Source organism: Loxodonta africana, chromosome 9 (genome assembly GCF_030014295.1).
Source record: "Loxodonta africana isolate mLoxAfr1 chromosome 9, mLoxAfr1.hap2, whole genome shotgun sequence".
In the NCBI taxonomy this organism is placed as follows: Eukaryota; Metazoa; Chordata; class Mammalia; order Proboscidea; family Elephantidae; genus Loxodonta; species Loxodonta africana.
The window spans coordinates 35,224,171-35,246,667 of record NC_087350.1 but is presented as its reverse complement, the minus strand read 5'-3'; the positions used below and the strand labels follow the sequence as shown (position 1 = coordinate 35,246,667).

Sequence of the window (22,497 nt, the reverse complement as noted above, 5' to 3'; positions counted from 1 at the left end):
TTTATTTTGACATGAAAATGCTTTTCTTGTGGAAGAGTGAGTATAAGATGCTTGTGTGGGTTGGAGGGGTGGTGGTTCTTGTTATGTATGTAATTCCTTGAAAGTTCATCAAAGGAAAAATTCAACTTTCTGTTCATGTTTTATCCTTGGATGGTGCAAATAGTTAATGCGCTCAGCTGCTAACTGAAAGGTTGGGTGTTTGGATCCACCCACAGTACGTCAGAAGAAAGGCCTGGTGATTGACCTCCGAAAAATCAGCCATTGGAAATCCTATGGCGCACAGTTCAACTCTGACACATGTGGGGTGGCCATGAGTCAGAGTCGATGCGGTGATAACCGTTCCATTTTTTTCTTATACATATGTTTTTTATTTGTTTTATGTGCTGATTTAAGTATATAAAAATGCATTTCCTGGAAAGATACTTTATGATTGGAAATATATATAATTATTATCATAATCATTATATTCTAATTCATGAAAAATCCCAGGAAGTCAAACTGTTTTTTCACTCTTTTAGCCAGATGAATTATACTTTGAAGAAGGTGATATTATCTACATTACTGACATGGTAAGTCCAGATAACATTTTGTAATACTACATATGAACAAAAGTTGTCCAAAATAAGACTGTCTCCTGTACTTGTAACGTTGTATATTATTTAAATGTGGGTGTACACTGGCAATTATATAGAAATACGTATGCACAAGTTCTTCATTTCTGCATAATTTGTAATAGTATAAGATTGGAAGTAGCCCATATATCCATCAGTAGGAAAATAAATAAAATTTGGTATATCAACAAATGGACCATTAGGTAGCTATAAAAGAAATGAGGTCTATGTATAATCTACTATAGGGTAATCTTCAGTGTATTTTGCTGAGTGAAAAAAGCAAGGTGGAAAAAAATGTATATTATGCTCTTACTTACCTAAGAATATACATATACCTATGTGCCTGAATTAAAAAAAAAAAAATCAAAAGATTAAACCATAAAATAAAATGTAAAAAATGGTTCTATCTATGTGGGGCAAGGGGCTCATAGAGGAAGCATAAATAGATACATAGATGGAAGATAGATTTAAAAAATAATAATAATATACCTAGTTTTGAAGATTTGACTTTGAAATCACGTAAACATTCACATTGTTATTAAATTGTAAGAAAGGTCCCTAAAAATTAAATGCAAGATGAATCAGATGAAGCTAATTATACCCCAACACTTGGCATACCCATACAGAAAGGAACTATTCCGAGTGATGTTAAAACTCAGTAATTTGAACGCCCCTAGTTCAACATCTATGAAGGACAAATAGAACTGCCAAAAAAAAAAAAAAGAAAAAGCTGTGAACTATTTTCAGTCATGATCTTGTTGGGGAAGTGTTGGTGCTGCTCTTCTGAGATTGTTGCGTGTGTATTGTGGTTTAGAGCAAATGAGTCACAGGGCAGTAATGTTGAGAACTGGGATTTTCCGCATGGAGAAAGTAGATACATGTAAAATCGATGAAGGTAAGTAAAAACCCTATAGTCCTGCATTTGAATTGGAAGTATAATGTCTGTTATCTAAAATAAAAACATTTCCTGCTCCTGTCCTTTGAAAAGGCCTAGAAAAAAATGACTAACCTGGTAATATGTCATTTCCCACTAAAAGGAACAAAGCTCCTTTGAGAAATGATTGATACCAGGTCTGAGGCGGCAAAGATACAAGATAAACCTGGAACATTTGCTATTAGAAAGCAAGGAAGCCACCAAAGACTACTAGGATCACATTGGAACGACTCAGGAACTCACTTGAAGAGATTCCTACTGACTGAAAATGGGACAGTTTGAGCATCAGTTAGGAGAACAACTGTGAAGGACTGCAACACATTAAATATGTTTAAATCCACGAGTTCCTGTTGATACTTAGAAAACAACAACAAAACATTGTTCACCCTGAGGGACCGCTAGGGAGCCAACTTTTTATTTTAAAAACTGGTGAGGTAAAGAGTCGGCATTTATCCTTCCTTTTCTCTATGAACTGCATCTCTGGATAACCTGAGAGTTGATGAGGGAAAGTTTCACTTTGAGGAAATATTCCAGCTGTTTAAATGAAGAAGAAATAATAGAATTAGGAGGTTACCATTTTGCAACCCTTTTGAAATGATGGATGCAGATAACAGTTGTTGGTGTCAACTAACATTACAAAAAGAGAGACCATCAGACAGTATGTGTTTCCTGATGGAAAAGATTGACACAATCTATGAAATAGTCCTCCCCCCCCCACAAAAAAAAAAAAAAAGGATGCGAATCTAATGAAGCCTCTAGAACTAAGGACTGATTTCAAGACAATACAGGGAGTAGAGGAACAATCTTTAGTGATAGCACAGGGATGCAACGGGCAACATCCAGACTGCTGGAAACTTTGTAGGACAAACAAACTGGTTTCTCCAGTAGATATATTGTGAGGAGTAAAAAAAAAAAGAAAAAAAAAGGAGGGGGAACCTATGTATTAAGAGACTTAAGAGGCAGATCAGTCAATCAGTCACAGTGTATTTTGGTCACAAGTTGTGGGATACTTGGGAAATTTGAGTTTTGATCTAGATATTTGATGATATTAAAGAATTGTTGAAAAAAATTAAAGCTGTGATACACTGAATATTTATAGATGAAATATTATGTCTAGAATTTATGGAGAGGAGAGAAGCTGTGGATGGGACTATATCTGAAACAAGATTACCAAAAACCCACTGTCGAGTCAATTCCGACTAATGCATGAATAATTTGGGCAGTTGGGAAATGTGAATATGTAGGTTCGTTATACTATTCTTTTTATTTTTGTATAGCTTTGAATTTTTCTATAATAAAAAGTTACCCCCCCCCCCAGCAAAGTATACTAATGTTCATTGCTGTGTTAATCAAAATGGCCAAAAGGTGTAAACAGCCCAAGTGTCCATCAGTAGATGAATTGGATAAACAAAATGTGGTCTATCCGAATGGAATATTACTCAGATAAATAAAGTTCTGTAAAGATAAATAAAGTTCAGATAACATGCTGCAACATTGGTGCACCTCAAAAATCTTATGCTGAGTGAAATAAGACAGATGCAAAAAGAACAAATATTGTAGGATCCCACTTATGTGAAATATCAGTAATAGGCAAATACATAGAGTCAAAAGTTTGTGTGGTTACTGGGAGAACTGTAGGGAGAGAGAAATGGGGGATTACTGCTTAAGGGATACTGAGTTTCATTTTAGGGTGATGAAAAACATTTGGAAATGGATAGTGGTGATGGTTGTACAACATAGTGAATGTAATTATGATACTGAATTGTACAAGTAAAATTGGTTAAAATGGCAAATGTTTTCTTTTAATATATATTTTATCACAATAAAAATAAAAAATTACCAACACTCCCCCCAAAACAAACAAACTGTCATGGATTGAATTGTGTCCCCCAGAAGTATCTGTCAACTCGGCCTTGTATGTTTGTCTGATTGTCTACTATTTTATCTTCTGATGTCATCTCCCTATATGTTGTAAATCTTATCACTATGATGTAATAAGGTGGATTAGTGGCAGTTATACTGATGAGGTCTATAAGATTAGATAGTGTCTTAAGCCAATCTCTTTTGAGATATAAAAGAGAAAAGCAAGCAGAGAGACACAGGGATCTCATACCACCAAAAAGCAGTGCGGGGAGCAGAGCGCATCCTTTGGACCTGAGGTTCCTGCGCTGAGATGCTCCCAGACCAGAGGAAGACTGATGCATCCCAAGGACTGACGCATCACAAGGACCTTCCTCCAGAGCAGCCAGAGAGTGAAAGAAAGGCTTCCCCTGGAGCTGACACCCTGAATTTAGACTTGTGGCCTACTCACCGTGAGAGAATAAACTTCTTTGTTAAAGCCATCCACTTGTATTTCTGTTATAGCAGCACTAGATGACTAAGACACAAACAAACCAAAAAAAAAAGGAAGGTAAAATAGGAGCTTCCCCCACCCCCTAAAAAGAAGTATCTAGGAGGTAAGAGAAATTATAGACTCTGGACAAAAAAATTCTATGTCTGGTCTAAACTAAATGCAATTTTGTTCTTCTCTTTTATGTTATCTCTCTGATTTGTTTGTTTGTTGAGGCTTTGTAATGCAGTGTATTTGACTTGTAGGCAAATGTATGTGTGTTTGTAATTTAGTGATGAGGGGAATGACCAACCATAACCGAAGTGTGAAGAAGTTTGGTTAATGTGGGCAGGGCCGATGCACGTTTTGTAGAACAGGTACACTCTCTGAACCAGATAGTTTTAAAGGTGATTTGAATGTAAACTGGATTTAATGCCAGTTCATTTAACTGTTTTTTTCACCAGAGTGATACCAATTGGTGGAAAGGCACGTGCAAAGGCAGGACGGGGCTCATTCCAAGCAACTATGGTAAGTGTTGCGGTACTCACTTCACTTTGGCTAGATTTCATTCACTTTCTTTTATCTGGTCCCTGAGGCCCTTCTTGCTGCTATGGCTAAGAAATCAAAGGAGGCATTGCCAGTCCTGAACATTTCCCCTTTCCTGAGCCTCTTATTAATAAAATAGCCATGGCCGCCAGATTCCTTGGCTGACTCTTTGGCTTGTAGAAGTCACAGTCTCAAGAATGTCATAATCTTGAAAGAAACTCAAAGTTTTCAAGAAAATGTTTATGATTTTACCTCATTCATCTCTTAGACCTAATTTTTTTTTTCTGTTAAACAAAATCTCACAGATTGTTTCTTTAAATAGCCCTTTCTTTGGTGATCAAAGAACCCAGCCTTGTTAATTCATGTTGGGGCAGTGAAGTTTATTAAATGGCTTATCATTGCAGTTGGGGGAGCTTTGCCTCTGCCCTGAAGCTGCTTCCAGTTGAAAGATAGAACAGACGAAAATACTTAGCAGAGTAAAGTAAAAATACAGCAAAGGAAAGTAAAAAGAGCACAGGTACACAAGGGGCCTGGGTTTTAATTCTTTTTCTGCCACTTCCTAATTTCAGGGGGCCTTGGTTAAGACATGTGACTACTACCTCTGAGACTCCGTTTTCTCATTCGTATAATGAAAAAACAAAAAACCAAACCCATTGCCATTAAGTCCATTCCAACTCATAGTGACCCTATAGGACAGAGTAGAACTACCCCATTGGGTTACCAAGGACTGGCTGGTGGTTTTGAACTGCCGACCCTTTCGTTAGCAGCCAAGTTCTTAACCACTGTGCCACCAGGGCTCCGTCTGTATAACGAGAAGGTTGGATTTACATCACTTCTAAGTCCCTTTCAACTGTAGCATTAGATGAATCCTTAGATCAATAGGGCTGGAATCAGGCACTAGTCCCAAGCAGTGGAGGGGGATTTAGAAAACATCAAAGAAGGCACTTCAAAGCTCAGGGGCCTCACCAGCCCTGGTCTAAGGGCAGTGCTGTTCTTCAACAAGGAAGGCTTTAAACGTTTCTACACTCTTCTAAGTCTTTGAAATCCCAAATACACCTTTATCAGGCCCCCACTTCCAACCTTGATCATGGATATGGTAACCTGTGTTTTTTTGTTGTTAGTTGCTATCAAGTCGGGCTCCAGCTTGTGGCGACCCTGTGCACAACAGGATTGGACTGTTGTGATTCATAGGGTGTTCATTGGCTGACATTTGGAAATAGATTGCCAGGCTTTTCTTCCTAGTCCCTCTTAGTCTGGAAGCTTCATTGAAACCTGTTCAACAGCAAAACAACATGCAAGCATCCACTGACAGGTGGTGGCTGTGCATGGGGTGCGTGGAGTAGGGTATCTCCTGCAAAAATTCTCCCACCAAACCACCACTGCCCTCCCCTGTGTTCCAGAAATTGTTACCTATGGCTCTTTAATGGTGGGGAGGGGGTGGGCCAGAAGTAGCATTTGAGGAGCAGCCTTCATTCACTTGGACAACAGTGAATATACCTTCCTTAGAGGATGCTGGTTGTCCTTTCTGAATACAGGAAGCAAACTGTCCTCTCCCTCTACCACCACCGCCCCCCCCCGTCCCCACACACGGGGAAACAGTTGTTTTCAGACATCTTAGAAACAGTGTTTTACAGAATGTAAAAATGAATGCTAAATGCTTTCTTTTGTGTTTTTTCCAAATTTACTTGTCCTTTAAGCACATAAGTAAAGTGGCAATCATGGACCTGTTATTGTTTGTTTACCTTCCAATTAATTGCTGTGTTATTGCCTTATTGCTTGGTCTCTTTCATGTAACACATAATTCGGCATCTTTTAAAGTGGGAAATGTCAGTTTGGTTTTCTGCAATTTTGAAAACAAACAACGTCTGGGAAACAACACAACAGTGTTGAAGGCCCTGGCACTCCCTGGCCAGTGAGTAGCTTCAGTGAAAGCTTTTGGTTGGCACTCTTCACTTTGGCTGTATACTTTTTCTTCTCAATCTAGTGGCTGAGCAGGCAGAATCCATTGACAATCCATTGCATGAAGCTGCAAAAAGAGGTAGGTGTGATTCTTTTTAAATGCACAGATGTTAAGTATACATGGTCATGCATCGCTTAATGTCACGATATGTTCTGCGAAATAGGCTGTTATGTGATTTGGACGTTGTGTGAACACGTTATATATAGGCAGTCCCTGGGTTATGAGCGTATGACTTACATACAACCTGTAGTTATGATCCAACACCCATAAAGCCTATTATATTAAAAACCATGGCCTTACATGTGGTCACATGTCGCCCAAAGGGACGTTATGCAGCACATGACCATAGTTTGATGAGTTTTTGACAATTGTATACAGCCATGAAACCAACACTCAAAGACCTAGAACACTTATATCACCCCCAGAAGTTCTCTCGTGCCCCTTCCCAATTAATTCCTGCCTCCCTCAGAAGCAATCTCTGTTCTGACTTGTGTTACCATAGAGAGGTAAGTGTAACTTTAATTTTAGAATGTCAGTCAGCAAACACTTTTGAGTAGTGAGTTCTACCTGTAATGGGGAGAGGCAAGTGGAAAGGCCTGGACTGTGACTCCCTGAGCTCAAAGCCTGGCAGGGGAGAGAGGTGTATTATAGATCATTACAATATGGTATGGTAAGCCCAACAACTGAAGTGTGTTGAAGTTAAACAGGCTCTAGAAGCCAGGGTGATTGACTGGAGGGGAGGAGGGTGCAGGCTTCCTGGAGGAACAGCATTTAGGAGAGTGTTGGTGTTGTGTAAGTAAGTGTGCGTGTGAGGAGGAGAAGGTGGCAGCTGTCATAGACAACAGGGAGGAGCCTGGGGTGGTTGAATAAGTAAATGATGATGGGCCTGTACCTTAGGCTTCAGCCTCTAGATCATTAGTTCTCAGCTGGAGGTGATTGCTCCTTACCCACCCCCCAAAAAGAAAAAGCCCTGGGAACATTTGACAACTTCTGTAGACTCGGTGGGGGGGATGCTACTGGAATCTTTTGGGTAGAGGCCAGGGATGCTGTTAAGCATCCTGCAGTGCAGCCCCCAACAACAAAGAGTTATCTGACTCCAAATGTCAATAGTGCTGCTGTTGAGAAATGCTGCTGTAGATCTTTTTGAAATCTGAACATGCAAAAGGAAACTGCTGGTTTAGATTATGGCCTAAGTAGAACTACTAAACCGATATTTTTTAAATTTCTTATAAACTATATACTTAGGGCATTAGCCTGAGGATTTTAAATTAATATTTAAGAGAAGCAGCTTTGAGTAGTTATTTAGTGTTCTTTTCTTGTAAGAACTGAAGTACATTTTAAATATGAATATGAACTACTGGGGCTCTGTGAATATCAATAAACCCCAGAAAACCCAGTGCTTGCTTATTTTTAGGTTTGAGTGTTTTTCACTAAGTTGCAGAATTTCACAAAGAAAACAAAACAATTTTTCTTTTTTGTTTTTTGCAGAGCAGAAATACTTTAAGTAGGCCCATTTAGGCAAGTCTTCCCATTAACCTACCATTAAAAATTGATGTTAATGGTTTCCGTTGATAAACTGCAAGTCAGAATGTACCATAAGGAATGCATTAGAGGGCATGTCTTAATTGAAGACTTGCTGATTAATCCATTGCAAAAGAAGATTTGTGCAGGATGAAATTGATTTTAAAGCAAGACGAAAATAATAAAAAACCTTTTTCTTGTGTTTTTACAAACAGGCAACTTGAGCTGGTTGAGAGAGTGTTTGGACAACCGAGTCGGTGTTAATGGCTTGGACAAAGCTGGAAGCACTGCCTTGTACTGGGCTTGCCACGGGGGTCACACAGGTATTACATTTTGTTTATTATCATAAATGTCTATGCTGCTGAAAATGTGCCTCACGTAAGGTGGGAGATTTACAAAAATGAAAAAAGACTTTGGTCAGCCTTTCAAATTCTTTAGAACATCAGCCGAAAGCCCTGCTCCTGGAAGCTCTACAAAACTTGGGTATAAATGTGGCCATTCAGCCTCACTGCATGGACCTACCCCACTTGAAAGACTGGAAACTTCTTTTCCTCTCTTAGGAAAGTTATAGGAAAACAGCAGCGATATGAAAACAAAGCTAGCTAACCTTGCAGGAGAAAGGGTCAGGATTGGCTCTTCTGCCTTAGCTTTTTAGGAGTCACGATTTTATGATTTATGTTTTAAGTTAAGGAAAGCTATTAAATTCAGGAGGAAGACTGTTTCCATTTGCTTAAGTGAGTGATTTGGTTGATACTTTATTATAATCAGTAATAATGATAAATTGAATTTCTAGCTGTATTTCAGCTTGGCCAAAAATCTGCCACTCTTTTATTTTATACCTATCCCAACAACAACAACAAAATAAACTTATTAACAATGAAAAACCAAGAGCCCAAAAGATTGAAAAGCATAGCCAAAGGAAATTTATGACTACCTCCCAAAAGAAGCCTATTTTATTTTAGTGAATGTAACACAACTTAGTTATATGAGTACTAATTTATATAATAGATGTCATGCGGAAATGCAGTAGCTAAAACTCTTTGGAAAAAAGAACTTTTCCATAAATAATTCCACTTTTTAAATCTTTTAAGTTTTTATGTTTACACAGATCTTAAAAGTTTTATAAGAATCTTCTCTTAATGACTAAAGTTGAAGCTTCCTCTCAAGAGACCTTGCTTTTAAAACTAGTATGCCTAATTTTGTCAGGCTTTTTCTTTTTAAAAAAAACTATCTTTTCCCTTTGAATTTCAGATATAGTGGAAGTGCTATTTACTCAGCCAAATATTGAACTGAACCAACAGGTGAGACTGCCAACCCTGCCAGCATTTAGCACACCTGCCTTGTTCTCTTAATACAGTGCAGCTTACCCACCTAGTAAAGCTTACAGGCATGTGAAATTCTGTCTTGGTGTTTGGAACTGGCTTTTTCCCATTTATTATTTTTTTATAAATTTTTTTATCAAAATAACTACAAGCCCATACTTTAAAAATTACTACTGCACTAAAATTCAAATTGTACAAAGCACAGAATGTCTGTCTCACCCCTTCTCATATCCCACTTTTAGTTTTTACTGTATTTTTATGCAAATAATACATGCCTTCTATGTTTGTTGGGCCAATTGCACCCTTCCCCTGCGAGGTATTTTCATAAGCAGTGCCATGCCGGTTTTTTTACATGTTGCTGTGAAAAATAAAAAAATTAGCATATCACACTTATGAAAATACCTTGAGGGGCAAGGGAGCCATTGGCAAACAGACTTAGAAGGTGTGCATTATTTGTGTAAAAAATGTAGTTATTTCTTCCTGTGCTTAATTACCTCCATGTTACTAACGAATATGCTTATGGAGCTGTCTTGTAATTCATAGTAATTTGTTGGCTTGAGACATCAACTTGGCTTCCTGTATGATAGGTGAAGGTTTTAGCTCATCAGCTGTCCCTACTGACTCCCAACTCTCATCTTCAGCATCCCAGCACCCAGCCTTTTCACAGGTCTTCACATGTGATCATATCACAGTTTTGGGTTAAATTCCTATATAATATTTATATTATTATGACCATTTAATTATTGTTCACTGCTAAGACAAGTCATCTATTATATTCCTTCCTTAAATAACTTTTTTGTTTCTGTACTTATTGACTTTTTTTAGCTTTTTTGTGTATGTCATTAAAATATACATAACAAAATGTACGCCACCTCCACAATTTCTACATGTATAATTCAGTAACATTGATTACATTCTTCAAGTTGTGCAGCCATCCACAATATCCTTTTCCAGATCTTTCCACCACCGTTAACATAAACTCAGTGCCCCCTAAGCAAAAACTTCCCCCTTTCCCTACACTTTTATAGTCTCTTAACGTACTTTTCCTGAATGTATAATTACTTTCTTTCCACCTGCCTAGAATCATCCTTCCTGGAGCCTCCCACCCTCACTTTCTAATCTCAGCAAGTTGGTTTCTGTGGCCCTTTACCTCTTGTGTTGGTTCTCCTCGTTTTCCGGATCCCGTGTCTTCCTTTTGGTTTACTCCCTTCTTTTGAGAGCACATCCTTCAAGCAGATTCCCAAGAGAAGGGAGTTTGGGATTGATTATTTGGCTGATCAGAATTGAAGGTTGGAAATCATTCCCCTCAGAATTTTGAAGGCGTGGCTCTGTGGTGTTCCAACTGTCAGGGTTGCTTTTAAGAGTTTTGATGCCATTTTGATCCCCATTCTTTCATGTGTGATCTGCTTTTCCTCACTTTAAAATCTTCACTTTATCCTTGGTGTTACAAAATCTCATGGTTATGTGCCTTACTGTGTGTCTTTTCCTGATGACTCTGGTCAGTTCTTTCAGCCTGGAAAATTATCTTGTATTATTTCTTTTATACTTTGTATTTGACCATTTTCTTTGTTTCTGGAATGCCTATTAGTAGGATGTTGGACCTCTTGGGTTGAATCTCCAGTTTTCTTAGTTTTTCTAACCTTTATCTTTATGTTTTATCTTGACTGTCTTTTTAACTCCCAAGAGCTCTGTATTAGTTTTGTTGCTGCATAGCAAATTGCCACAAACTTAGTGACTTCAAACAGTACTCATCTACCTCAAAGTTTTTGTAGGTCAGAATTGTAGGCATGGTATAGCTAGATTATATGCTCAGTATCTCACAGGCTGAAATCAAGGGGCTGACTGGGGCCGAGTTCTTATTTGGAGCCTGAGTCCTCTTCTAAGTTCATTCAGGTTGTTGACAGAATTCAGTTTCTTGTGCCTGTAGGACTGAGACCCTCAGCCTCTAGAGGCAGCCCCTCTCCACAGGCAGCTTACAACATGACTGTCTGCTTTCTCCCTCAAGGCCAGCAGGAAAACAGCTCTCTTCACCTTGTTTTACAGGACTCACCTGATTAGGTCAGGCCCACCCAGAATAAGCTCCCTTTTGATGAATTCAAGTTAACTGATTAGAAGCCTAATCATGGGAACAATATCCTATTATTTTCACTGCCCCCACCCTCACTCAAAGGGAGGAAGTTATACAGGGCATCTATACCAGAGGACAGAGATCCATTTATTTTGGTCTTTCCTTGTGTATTGGAAGCATTCTTCAAATACCTAGTTCTTTACCTATCCATTCATTTTTAAGTGTGATTGGAAGATCCATGTGCTTGGTGGAGCCTGGTGGCTAGTGGGCTTCCCTGGAGGGTGAGGTGGTGAGGTCCTGCTTGTTTTGCTATGCAACACCCAAATACCAGTCAGTTTTATATGTATGCCCTCTTCCCCCCATGTGGGGTTGTTCAGCTTTTCCAGAGAAGCATCATCCAGTCTCCTGCCTCGGGGTGTATGTTTGACTGCACACATTGGGGCCGGAGGGCAAGGAGAGGGAACTAAGAGGGGAGTCTTACTGTTCAGTGAGACTGAGAACTTTTTAGCTCTTTGCCTTGATGCCACTATCTTTACTGGTTCACCTGGCAGCAAAGGGAGAGAAAGGCGACCTGAGTTTCTAACTGCTTCTTATAAACACTTTTAACTAGTACCCCTGTTTTCACACTCATGCCTCATCCCTGCCTCAATGTTTCCAGGACCCTTCAGTTCCTGATTCTTGCTAGGTTTCTGTGGGGGCAAATATGCTTGCTTCTCCCTGGTGTCTCCCTCTGCAGGCTTCTGCAGGAGTCAGTTTCTTCTCCTCTATCTCACTCTTTTGTCCAAAAATGACTGTTATTACTTGAGCCTCTTTTCCCGTGCTCCTCGGAATTTCATACGGTTTTATAAATTTGTTTGCATTTTAGGTCTAACTAGATTAAACCTAAATCAATGTATTTTTTTAATCCACTGTCTATTTTAAAAATGTTACTTTCTCTTTTTATCACCGTAGAACAAGTTGGGGGACACAGCTTTGCATGCTGCTGCCTGGAAGGGTTATGCAGACATTGTCCAGTTGCTTCTGGCGAAAGGTAAAACTTGTGCTGAGCTTATCTGGCTTCTGCTTAACTTAAAAAATAGGCTGTATCAAATTATAGCATTTGAAATAGCAGGAAGAATAACAGGCTCCTTTTTTTTTTTTTATCTTAAACTAGGATTTTAACCTCCATTCTGTCAGTACAATGGTTGTTATAACATGTGAGATGAGATGCTTGGAGTTGATTTGAATAAATTTTTAGGTATAAATCAAAACCTTGGTAAGCTTTAAAATTGCATATGTAATATTAGTAAGGACTTTCTGTACATTTCTGCAGGATTAAAGGGCTTTTGAAGGAAGTTGTGCGTGTGTGTGTGTGTGTGTGTGTGTGTGTGTGTGTGTGTGTGTGGAAGACCCTCTCTGAGAAAGCTGTATGGGTGAAGTTGCTGAGGACCCTGTTCTTACAGGAAAGTCTTGGTAGATAAGAAAGAATGCTATAGCTACAATGTCCTGCTTTGAGCTGAACAGGTACTGAATGTACAGAGAATGAATGAGAGTGCCTAAATTCTGTTTTTACACCAAGTCAGAGGGAAAAGTGAAATTATGGGCTGGCCATCCATTGTCCCACAAGTATTAATTAACCCTCACAGAGCTAGGCATATCACAGAGAGCACCTGACCCCGTACCACATCCTGATCCAGAAGTCTATTAACAAAGGAAGCCTAAGCCCCAAGCCATACCTTATATGGCTGAACTGTCAGGGGTCCTCTGAGCAATGTCATGGGACAAAGGAGAGAAAATGTTTGTGGTTTTAAGTATGTCAGTGATGTAAGCGCCAGGTCGTGAGGACCACTACTGTGCCCCCCCAAAAAGGGTAGGCCTAGAACTGCACTAATACGGCAGCTACTAGCCACATGTGGTACTGAGCCCCCCAAATGAGGCTCAGCTGGATTAAGATGTGTAAAAATTTAGTAGAAAAGTAAAATACCATGATAATTTTTGTATTGATTATATATTGAAGCGATAACATTTTGGATGTACTGAGTTAAATGAAATGTATTAAAATTCACTTTTTGCAAATGTGACTACTAGAAAGTTTAAAATTATGCATAGAGTTCACATTTGTGGGTCACATTGTATTTCTCTTGGGCAGCGCTGGTTAGAGGGACAGAGGAAATGACTGTTTTTCATCTCTAGCATCACCGTGTCTGAACATTTCCTGTCCTGACAGAAGTCATGTAAAGTATAATTTAATGTAAGATATGAGTAGTCACAGAACGGTTAACCCTCAGGTGTCTTGGACCCATAACACAATGAGAGAATGAAATTTTACATATAACCTTAGCAGGGGATAGACTGGAATCTGTTCAGGAGAGAGAGATTTTGACATAAGAATGCTATATTTTTATACTCTTTTTCATATACTATTTACTACAGTGTATTCACTATAACTAGTCATATATTGGTCAAACCCATAACCGATTGCTGTCAAGCCAGGTCCGAATCAGAGTGACCCTATAGGTAGAATAGAACTGCCCCATAAACTTTCCAAGGAGCACCTGGTGGATTTGAACTGCTGACCTTTTGGTTAGCAGATGTGGCTCTTAACCACTGCACTACCAGGATTTCCATACACTGGTTACCATAGTACATTTCGTTTGCTGTGTACTATACCTTTTTTGTATACTATTTCATACCCTATTTTATTCTTCACTCAGAATATTTTTGTGCCTTTGAGTTTTGGGACATTTATTTTGTGTTTTTTAAGCAGAGGGATGTTTACAAAGAAAACTGCACTCTCATGCCCTGTGGCAGAAAGTGTAAGTTGGCGAAGTCTTTTCTGAAGGCAATCTGAGAATAACTAGCAGAATTAAAAATACACATATTCTTACATTCAGCATCTCTTCTAGGAAACTGTCCTTCAGAAATTCAAGTGAACAGATATGTTGCTCAAGGTTGTTCATTGCAGTTTTGTCTGTGATCATGAAAATTGGAAACAGCTAAAATGCCCATTAATAGTTGTTGTTGTTAGTTGCCATGGAGTCTCGTTTGACGTGGTAAAACTATGCTCCATGGGGCTTTCAAGGCTGTGATCTTTCAGAAGCAGATTGCCAGGCCTGTCTCCTGGGGTGTCTCTGGGTAGGTTCGAACCTACCAACCTTTCAGCTAGTAGTTGAGCACTTAAACATGTGCACCACCCAGGGACTCTACCCATTAATAGAAAGGAATGATTATATACACTTTAGAACATCCACAAAATGAGATACTTGTAAAGGGTTAAAAAAAATTGAGTTATAAGGTGTGTAGTGAGAAATGAGTACCGTTTTATATATATATATATATTTTTTTTCAAATTGAATTACAGAACAGTGCATGTAGTCTGATTCCGTGTATACGTACATTCGTGTGTCTGTGGCTGCATTGGTGCACACCAGGGAGACAAGAAACCACATTCTTGTTGAGAATGTTCCCTCTGGAGGTGGGGGTGGAGGAAGGGAGGGCTGAGAATGAAATGGGATTTGTGTGTTTTCTTCAGCCTACTTCTGTATTTTTGAGCCTTTAACAATGAGAATGCATTCATGAATTCCTTATGTAAATTTTTACACAATAAAGACAGGAAAAAATGTGGTTAGGAGATGGGGTGTATGAACAATGAATTGCCTCTGGGTTTTATTATGTTGCGATTCTGCTAATTTGCACTAGAGTGAGTATGCTTATAAAGTCCTTCCTTCCAACTCAATTCCCATGCTCTTTTCTAAAGACTCTATTGAGCAGAAGCAAAGATCATATGAAATTTAATCTCGAAACATTCATGCTGAGACACATGTAACCATTGGGGTCCAACCAGTGATGTGGGATTTACCAAGAGGACTGGTAAACTCCTCACTGAAGCTTTCACATGCAATCCTATAGGGACTCTAAGTGAAAAGGTATGCTGTAATTGAGCATAATTATCACATGGGTGGCAGCTGGCTCCCTGATTAAAGATGCAGATATACTATTCCCAAAAACCAAACCCACTGCCATCGAGTCCATTCCGACTCATAGTGACCCTACAGAACAGAGTAGAACTGCCCCATAGAGTTTCCAAGGAGCGCCTGGCGGATTCAAACTGCTGCACTCTTGGTTAGCAGCTGTAGCACTTAACCACTACGCCACCAGGGTTTCCAGATATACTATTACAGACCCCTTTTTTACTGTTTTGAGAAAGTTTACTACTGGGCCAGAATTGTTCTGTTTTGCCAAAAGTAGTTATTTCTGGTGGGCAGAAGATTGGCTGACTAACTGTATCGTCTTCAGAAACACCTCATTGACTTTTCTTGTCTTTGGAAAGGTGCTAGAACAGACTTAAGAAACAACGAGAAGAAGCTGGCCCTGGACATGGCTACTAATGCTGCCTGTGCGTCTCTCCTTAAAAAGAAACAAGGAACAGGTATTTGGGTTTAGTCCTCCTTTTTCATCAAGTGCCTTTATGACAAAGATTTATCGGTGTAGTACTGGGGGGAAAGTTCCTGAGCAGCTGTTCAGGTTATTCTGAAGTTTGATTTTATATTCTTGGTCTAAACTGGAACCTCCAAAAGAGAAGTAATTTGAAGAGAGGCATGTATCTTAGTTCATTTTTGTATATTTGTTTTTTCCTTGCAATCAAGTTCTAATTACAGTCCTGGTCAGAGAACCATGGTCTCCATTTTTGTGTTTCAGATTTGTTTCATAAGGGGTTGTCTCTAATTATTTTTAAATTAAGCATTCAACAGCACCATGATTATATTTTTTTTATTTAAAATGAGGGAATCAATAAACTGTCATCAAAATTATTCTAAACTTTGCTGAACATTTTAATCCTAGTGCTGTGATGATTTTTAAAAATAAAGTTTAGGTGTACATTGTCTTTTTGTGTGTGTGTGTATGTGGTAAAAATATATGTAACAAAACATTTGCCAGTTCAACAATTTTTACATTTGTAAGTCAGTGAAATTGATTACGTTCATCATATTGTGTAACTATTATCACTACCCTTTTCTGAATTTATCGACTCGATGGCAGGGTTTTTTTTTCTGAATTATGCCACCTAGGTGTACATTCTTGTTGCCAGGTGTCGTCGAGTCATTTCCAACTCAGCCACCCTGTGCACAACAGATTGAAACACTGTCCGGTCCTGCGCCATCCTCACAATTGTTGTTATGCTTGAGCTCATTGTTGCAGCCTCTGTGTCAGTCCACCTTGTTGAGGGTCTTCCTCTTTTCCACTGACCCTGTACTCTGCCAAGCATGATGTCCCTCTCCAGGGACTGATCCCTCCTGACAACATGTCCAAAGTATGTAAGATGCAGTCTCGCCATCCTTGCTTCTAACGAGCATTCTGGTTGCACTTCCTCCAAGACAGATTTGTTCGTTCTTTTGGTACATTCTTAAAGACAGAAATATCTACTGATAGGGAGGAATAAATTTAAAAAAAATGGGAAGTTGGTACAATTGTTTTGAAAGAAAAGGTGTTAAACACACTTACTTCATTCATGATTACTATGCAGAGACTGGCAGTTTATTTGATCTTTGGGTCTAAGTTAGAACCTCAGTCTATGGCATATTGAATGTATTCCCAATAGAGTCATTCATTCTAACGTGGTAATTCCTGAAAGAAATGCTGGGAAAATGTGCCTGGAAATCTCCTTTCTTGTTCCTTCCATCCACGTCTCCTTTTTCTCCTTCCCATTTATCATTAGCTTCCTGGCCCATGACAAGCCCAAGAAGACAGAAAAAAGAAAGGTCCATGGTTTGCTGGTAGGGGACACTCAGTCCCCTTTTTCTCACTTTGTCAGCCATACTCTACTGTATTATCTTGTGTTTGTCACTTTCTTAATATGACTTTGAAATATGAACCAACAATTGATACCTTAAAAAAAAATTTTTTTTTTCTAGAAAGAAAGAAGTATAATGAAGTGCTCATTTTTTGTAGGTCTTTTGTGTTACTACCCATCATTCCAAAGCCTTATAAAATTGCCTTAGAGTCTGAAGTTTAGACTGACCCATGTTGGTGGAGAATCACCAAAACAACTTTTCATAAAACAAATTTCCATTATAGGGACCAAGTACATTTATTTCCATTTTAATTTCAGGGTATTACCACCTTCAGAGTTCTGAAAATTGTGGAATGGGATCCTGATTACTTTTCTGTTTTTGTCATTTTAATGGAATTCTTCATTAATTTTTGAACCCTTCGAAAACTGATTTCTCCCTCAGGTGTGTCTTGTTGTTTTAGCAGAATAAGTAATGTTATGCTGTCCATATTGCACTCCTAGAGAGGCAACAAGATCAGTGCACTGAAAAATAGTAAACAATCTTCCTCTCTGATGGAGCGTCCCAGAACCATCCCCCTAACCTATCATCAAATTCCCATCACAGCTCTCCTCAGAACTCTATCGTCCCTTTTGTCCTTTATTCCAAATGGGTCTTTTTTTTTCAACTTCAGTTCAGATATAGTGTAAACCAATAATCAGTTTGGGATTCCTTCGTTATTTAAGCCAGGAATGTTGAAAGGCAGAACAAATCTTTCTTAAGAGTAATTACTCATATAGATTCTACTAACTGAGAAAGTGTTGATCAGCTAAGCTGTTGCTCCCCAGCTACCTTTTGACTGAGGAGCCATATTCGTAGCCATGTGGGAGAGACACTTTTGCTTGAGGTCTGCCTTCTGCTCTTTGCTGCTTTCGTTAGGTCAGGAAGTAGGAGTGTGGCTTAACTTCCTCTCTCTGCCACTAATTTCCTGTAGCTATATGGCTCCCTCTAGAATGTCCTGGCCGAAAAATACGCTTTTGTATGAGCTGAAGGTTGTCATTGTCTCATATGAACTATGAGCTTGGTTGTAATAGCCAAGGAAAATACCAAACCTGCCCAGACCCTGGAGAGCTGCGCATACTCCCAGAAGCTTACAGGTGAGCACTTGGAGGATGAGGCAGGTAGTAAATCCTTTTCCCTTTCCCCTCACCTTTCTGCAACCTTTCTAGAATAGAGCTGGGATGTGGGTACTCTTTCCTCTGTTCACTCCAAATGTCTTTAGTCCACTCACCTAAACTTGTACTGATCAGTAAACCGATTCATTAAATGAGATAATTGTAGCACCCAGGAAAGCCAAGAAATATGTTTTCATAGGTGCCTTGTTAACTTTTTCTGTGTTTTTTTTTTTTTTTATTGATTCATTAACCCAGTTACCCAGTTAATAAAGTTTTAAGTCAATAATTTGATCATAGTTTGACTGAGGGATGGTACATTTGGCTGTATAGCTAATATAACCATATAGCATATAATGCCAGCATGAACTCTAAGTTGGAAGAGAGAGATTCTGATATTTGCTGTCCACCTTAAAAAACAATACCTTGCATTCTAGGGAGAAAGTAATTCACATGTTGCAGTTACCAAGAAGGATAAGTTTGAGATACTGGGAGGGAGGAGGCAGGGCTATATTTGAAAGGTGAGCCTTTAAATTTTCTTTTCAATTTTTTGAAAAGTTAGTGTATAATTTGCACTAAGCAAAGTGCACAGATCTTAAGCGTTTAGTTGGTGAATTTTTTACTGTGCCTACACCTACATACCACAACCCAGCTCAAGATAAGAGAACATTTCCCGCACCCCCAAGCCTCCCTCTGTATCCTCTACAAGGATAGCCATTATTCCAACTTTCATTCCCATAGTTTAGTTTTGCTATTCTTGGACTTCATATACATGGGATCACACAGTATATACTTTTCTGTGTTTAACTTCCTTCACTTAACATAATGTCTGTGAGATTCATCCATGTTACTACATTTATCCCTCCACCATTTGTTTACTTATGGCTTGTTTGTTGTTTGCTTAAGTGTGGATGCTTTATTTGGAAGGTATATACCCAGGGCAATAGGATTGAGGAAGTGTGGAAGTGAGGTATGGAGGGACGCTGCGAGGGATGGGTTACCCTCCTGGCACTGCCCCAAGATGAGCTTTGAAGAGATACAGCTGGTCACTTAGCACCTGGCCACATGGGAAGTTTCCTCAGAGCAGTCCAGGGGAAGAAGGAAGGAGAAGGAATTTATCTGCCCAGCTCATTCCTGCCTCTTGATTTTCACTCAAAGTTTGCACTATGGCAAGTCATATTTCTTTTTTAACAAGAGCAACAAGATTAAAATAAATAGCAGAGGTAGCCAATGAAGGAGAAAGGATATTTCCGACGGGCAAACCACAGGATTGTGATAGCAGAGTAGGACAAAAGGCTTTGCTGTTTGTATTTTTGGTTTTAGATTGAAAAGCCATCTTTTCACCAAGTCACAGCCAGTCCTGAAGTTCCTGGTTGTGTGCTGGGGAGAACAAAGCATATTTCCCCTAGTTCTCTAGAGCTTTTTTTGAGAAGAATGGAAAAGATTTCTGTATAGTCATCCTGGAGACGTCTAGTAGCTTGGAAACTGGTGTGAATTGCTGTAGCTTACCTCTGTTCTGCTTCACGCTCACTTCTTAGTTTATTTCTCTATCTCTTTCTTGTGCAAGACAAATTAATTTCTACCTCATTGTCTACATTTCCTGATTTTCTAAGGTGTGTTTGTTCTTCACTTACTTATATATTGTTGTGTGCCATCGAGTCAGTTCTGACTCACAGTGATCCTGTATGACAGAGTAAAACTCTCCCGTGGGGTTTTCTAGCCTGTAATCTTTACAGGAGCAGATTGCTAGGTCTTTTTTCTCATGGAGCCACTGGTGGTTTCACACCGCCGACCTTTCATTTAGCGGCCGAGTGCTCAACCATTGCATCGCTAGGGCTCCTTTACTTATCTATAGTTTGCTTAAATCAAGTCCAAACAAGGTTAATTTGTGACTGGTTGAGAATGTCTTTTAAGTTTTTTTTTGTTTGTTTGACTCAATGTTCTCTCTCCCTCTCCCCCTTTTTTAACCTTGTAATTTATTTATCAAAGAAACTGGGTCAGTCAAGCTGTAATCTCCCACAGTCTGCTGACTGTGTTTCCATGATGTTCATTATGTTTCTCTTTCTTCTGTATTTTCTGTCAGTTGGTGTTAGATGTGGAGGCTTGAGCAGATTCAGGTTTTATCTGTCTATCTGTCTGTGTGTCTGTCTGTTATTTATCTTAGGGGTGGAGGGAAGAATACGTCATATAGAATATTGTGTTCTTCCATCAGAGGCACTTAATATCTGGTTGTCACTCTTAGGATGTTAGAATCCGTCTGTAACCATTGTCTAGATCATTATTTCATGAATCATTGCAAAATTGTAATACTCTAATTCTATCACTCCTTCCTTGGCTATTAGCTGGAACATTGTATAAAGAAAACTTCCCCCCAACAGTTGTTTGGTTACTCAGAGGAATAGTTTGTGTAGCAGGAGCAGGATATTTTTTTTCCCTTTGTTTTAAAAGTTTTCAGAATAATGAGCTGGTTCCCTATCAGTCTCCAAATGGAACCAATAAGTTCTTTTTTGGTGTGCGCTGAAACATTTGATGTGTTTTAATTCGTTGTGGTTAGTATCCTTATTGATAGCTGGTGTTTGGCTAGTGGGGACCTCTTGAGGTTGGATCCTGAATACTTTTAACATGATCCTAGTAATCTTTGATGGAATCCTTGCTTTTTATGGCCTGGCAAGAGGGTCCACACCCATAGTTTGCATTTCCCACCTCAGACTTGGAATCAGATCTCCAGTGAGCCATGGGTATATAGCACTTAGAGACCATGATCTGGGTGCTATAACTTATATTTATTGAGCTCTAAACACATGTCTACATTTGCATTCTACTTTCCACCCCTAAAATTATCCCTAGGGTAACTTGTTACTATGGGAATTTGACTAGACAGTTGAATAAGTAAACAGTTAAGGAGAAGTTGTCTTCCTTTTGAGTCCTGTTCAAAATTGACTTTAACATTTAATGGAGTTCAGTTATTTCCATTAAAATTTTTTTTCTTTTCATTTCAGTCTTTTGCTTCTGAGTATATTTAACACTGTTTTCCAAAATGAAACTGAAGCTACTTTGTTTTCGTTCTCTTTCTTTTCCCCTCATTAGTCATCTTTCCACCCAGTGACCCTGCCTTCAGGTAAGGCGGCAGGCCATGGACCTGTGGAAGCCACAAGTGCACTGGTCACCGGTGGAGAGGAGGTTGTTAAGCACAGTGGTCACAGTGGCGTGGCTCCTGGTGTGTGACACATTGGTCATGGTGCATGTGGCTGCTTTCTTTTGGAAATAGAATCATGGTACCCTAGCACCACCTTCTTTGCTTTCCTGCACGTCTAATGAATGTGTGAACAAATGTATTTGTCAATGACGTGGCAACAGAAACTGAACAGGCTGGAAACGTGAAAGTAGAAAAAGATCTCAGGGAACGTACAATCCCTGGGCCAGAGGGAAGAATTAATTTGTTGAATTGTCCAGAGCTTTGGGGGTAAAAAAAAAAGGGGGGGAAAAATTCTAGCAATTTCTATAATTTTTCTCTCTGTTTTTTTTCTCGCCCTCTTCCTTTTAGATGCAGTCCGGACATTAAGCAATGCCGAGGACTATCTCGACGATGAAGACTCAGATTAATTTCCTTCCAGAACTTGGAGACCTAAAACTTCTGTTGCTTTTGCCATTCCAAAATCTTGTCTTTGCCAGAAGAGTGTTGGTAACAGTAAAAAAACAGAAAGTATATATGAATGTGGCAGTATTGCACTGTTTCAGTAGACCGTGTAAATGAGTAGTTTTCACCTTCGGTTTGCCAATAAGTGACTGGATACTTTGCTGTATAAAGTACATTTATGTCCACCAGAGTAGACAAGAAGAGATTATTTCTATTTATCAAGTTAAAGGAATTCTAAGAATTTTTTTCTTTTAAAAAATCAGGTTTTTGTTTTTTGTTTTAGTTTAAGTCCCTTACCTCAAGGATTGAGATATTTTTAATGGATTTTTCAAGGGGGGAAATGCTTATTATGATAATAAACCAAAATACCGAGAGGAAATCGTCAGCTATTCTGACAAAAATAAACCTTTTAAGAAACTTTATTCTGTTTGTCTGTTTCTGTGTTATCAGTCATTACTGGTGAATAAATAAAGCTCATTATGTTTATATTTAGGTAAGGACTGATTTTTAAATTTAAATTATATTTAAATGTATTAGCACACAAGAATCACAAGGTCCAAATTTTATTCAGCTTCCTACATCTGCTTTGATCACCAAAAACAAAAACCATTGCTGTCGAGTCAATTCCAACTCAGAGTGACCCTGTAGAG

The 22,497-nt window shown here is 38.9% G+C and overlaps 1 protein-coding gene across 1 annotated transcript in view; it reads left to right on the top strand.

The window, feature by feature from the left end:
* The window catches only part of OSTF1 (osteoclast stimulating factor 1), a 63,770-nt gene extending 41,501 nt beyond the window's left edge, over positions 1 to 22,269 (top strand). The window contains exons 3-10 of the mRNA XM_003407349.4: positions 519 to 569; positions 4,339 to 4,402; positions 6,405 to 6,458; positions 8,117 to 8,224; positions 9,153 to 9,202; positions 12,243 to 12,321; positions 15,601 to 15,699; positions 21,755 to 22,269. Coding sequence (XP_003407397.1) covers positions 519 to 569; positions 4,339 to 4,402; positions 6,405 to 6,458; positions 8,117 to 8,224; positions 9,153 to 9,202; positions 12,243 to 12,321; positions 15,601 to 15,699; positions 21,755 to 21,813 — 564 coding nt within the window. The 3' untranslated portion in view covers positions 21,814 to 22,269. The remainder of the gene's footprint in view (positions 1 to 518; positions 570 to 4,338; positions 4,403 to 6,404; positions 6,459 to 8,116; positions 8,225 to 9,152; positions 9,203 to 12,242; positions 12,322 to 15,600; positions 15,700 to 21,754) is intronic.
* Positions 22,270 to 22,497: the final 228 nt, after the last annotated feature.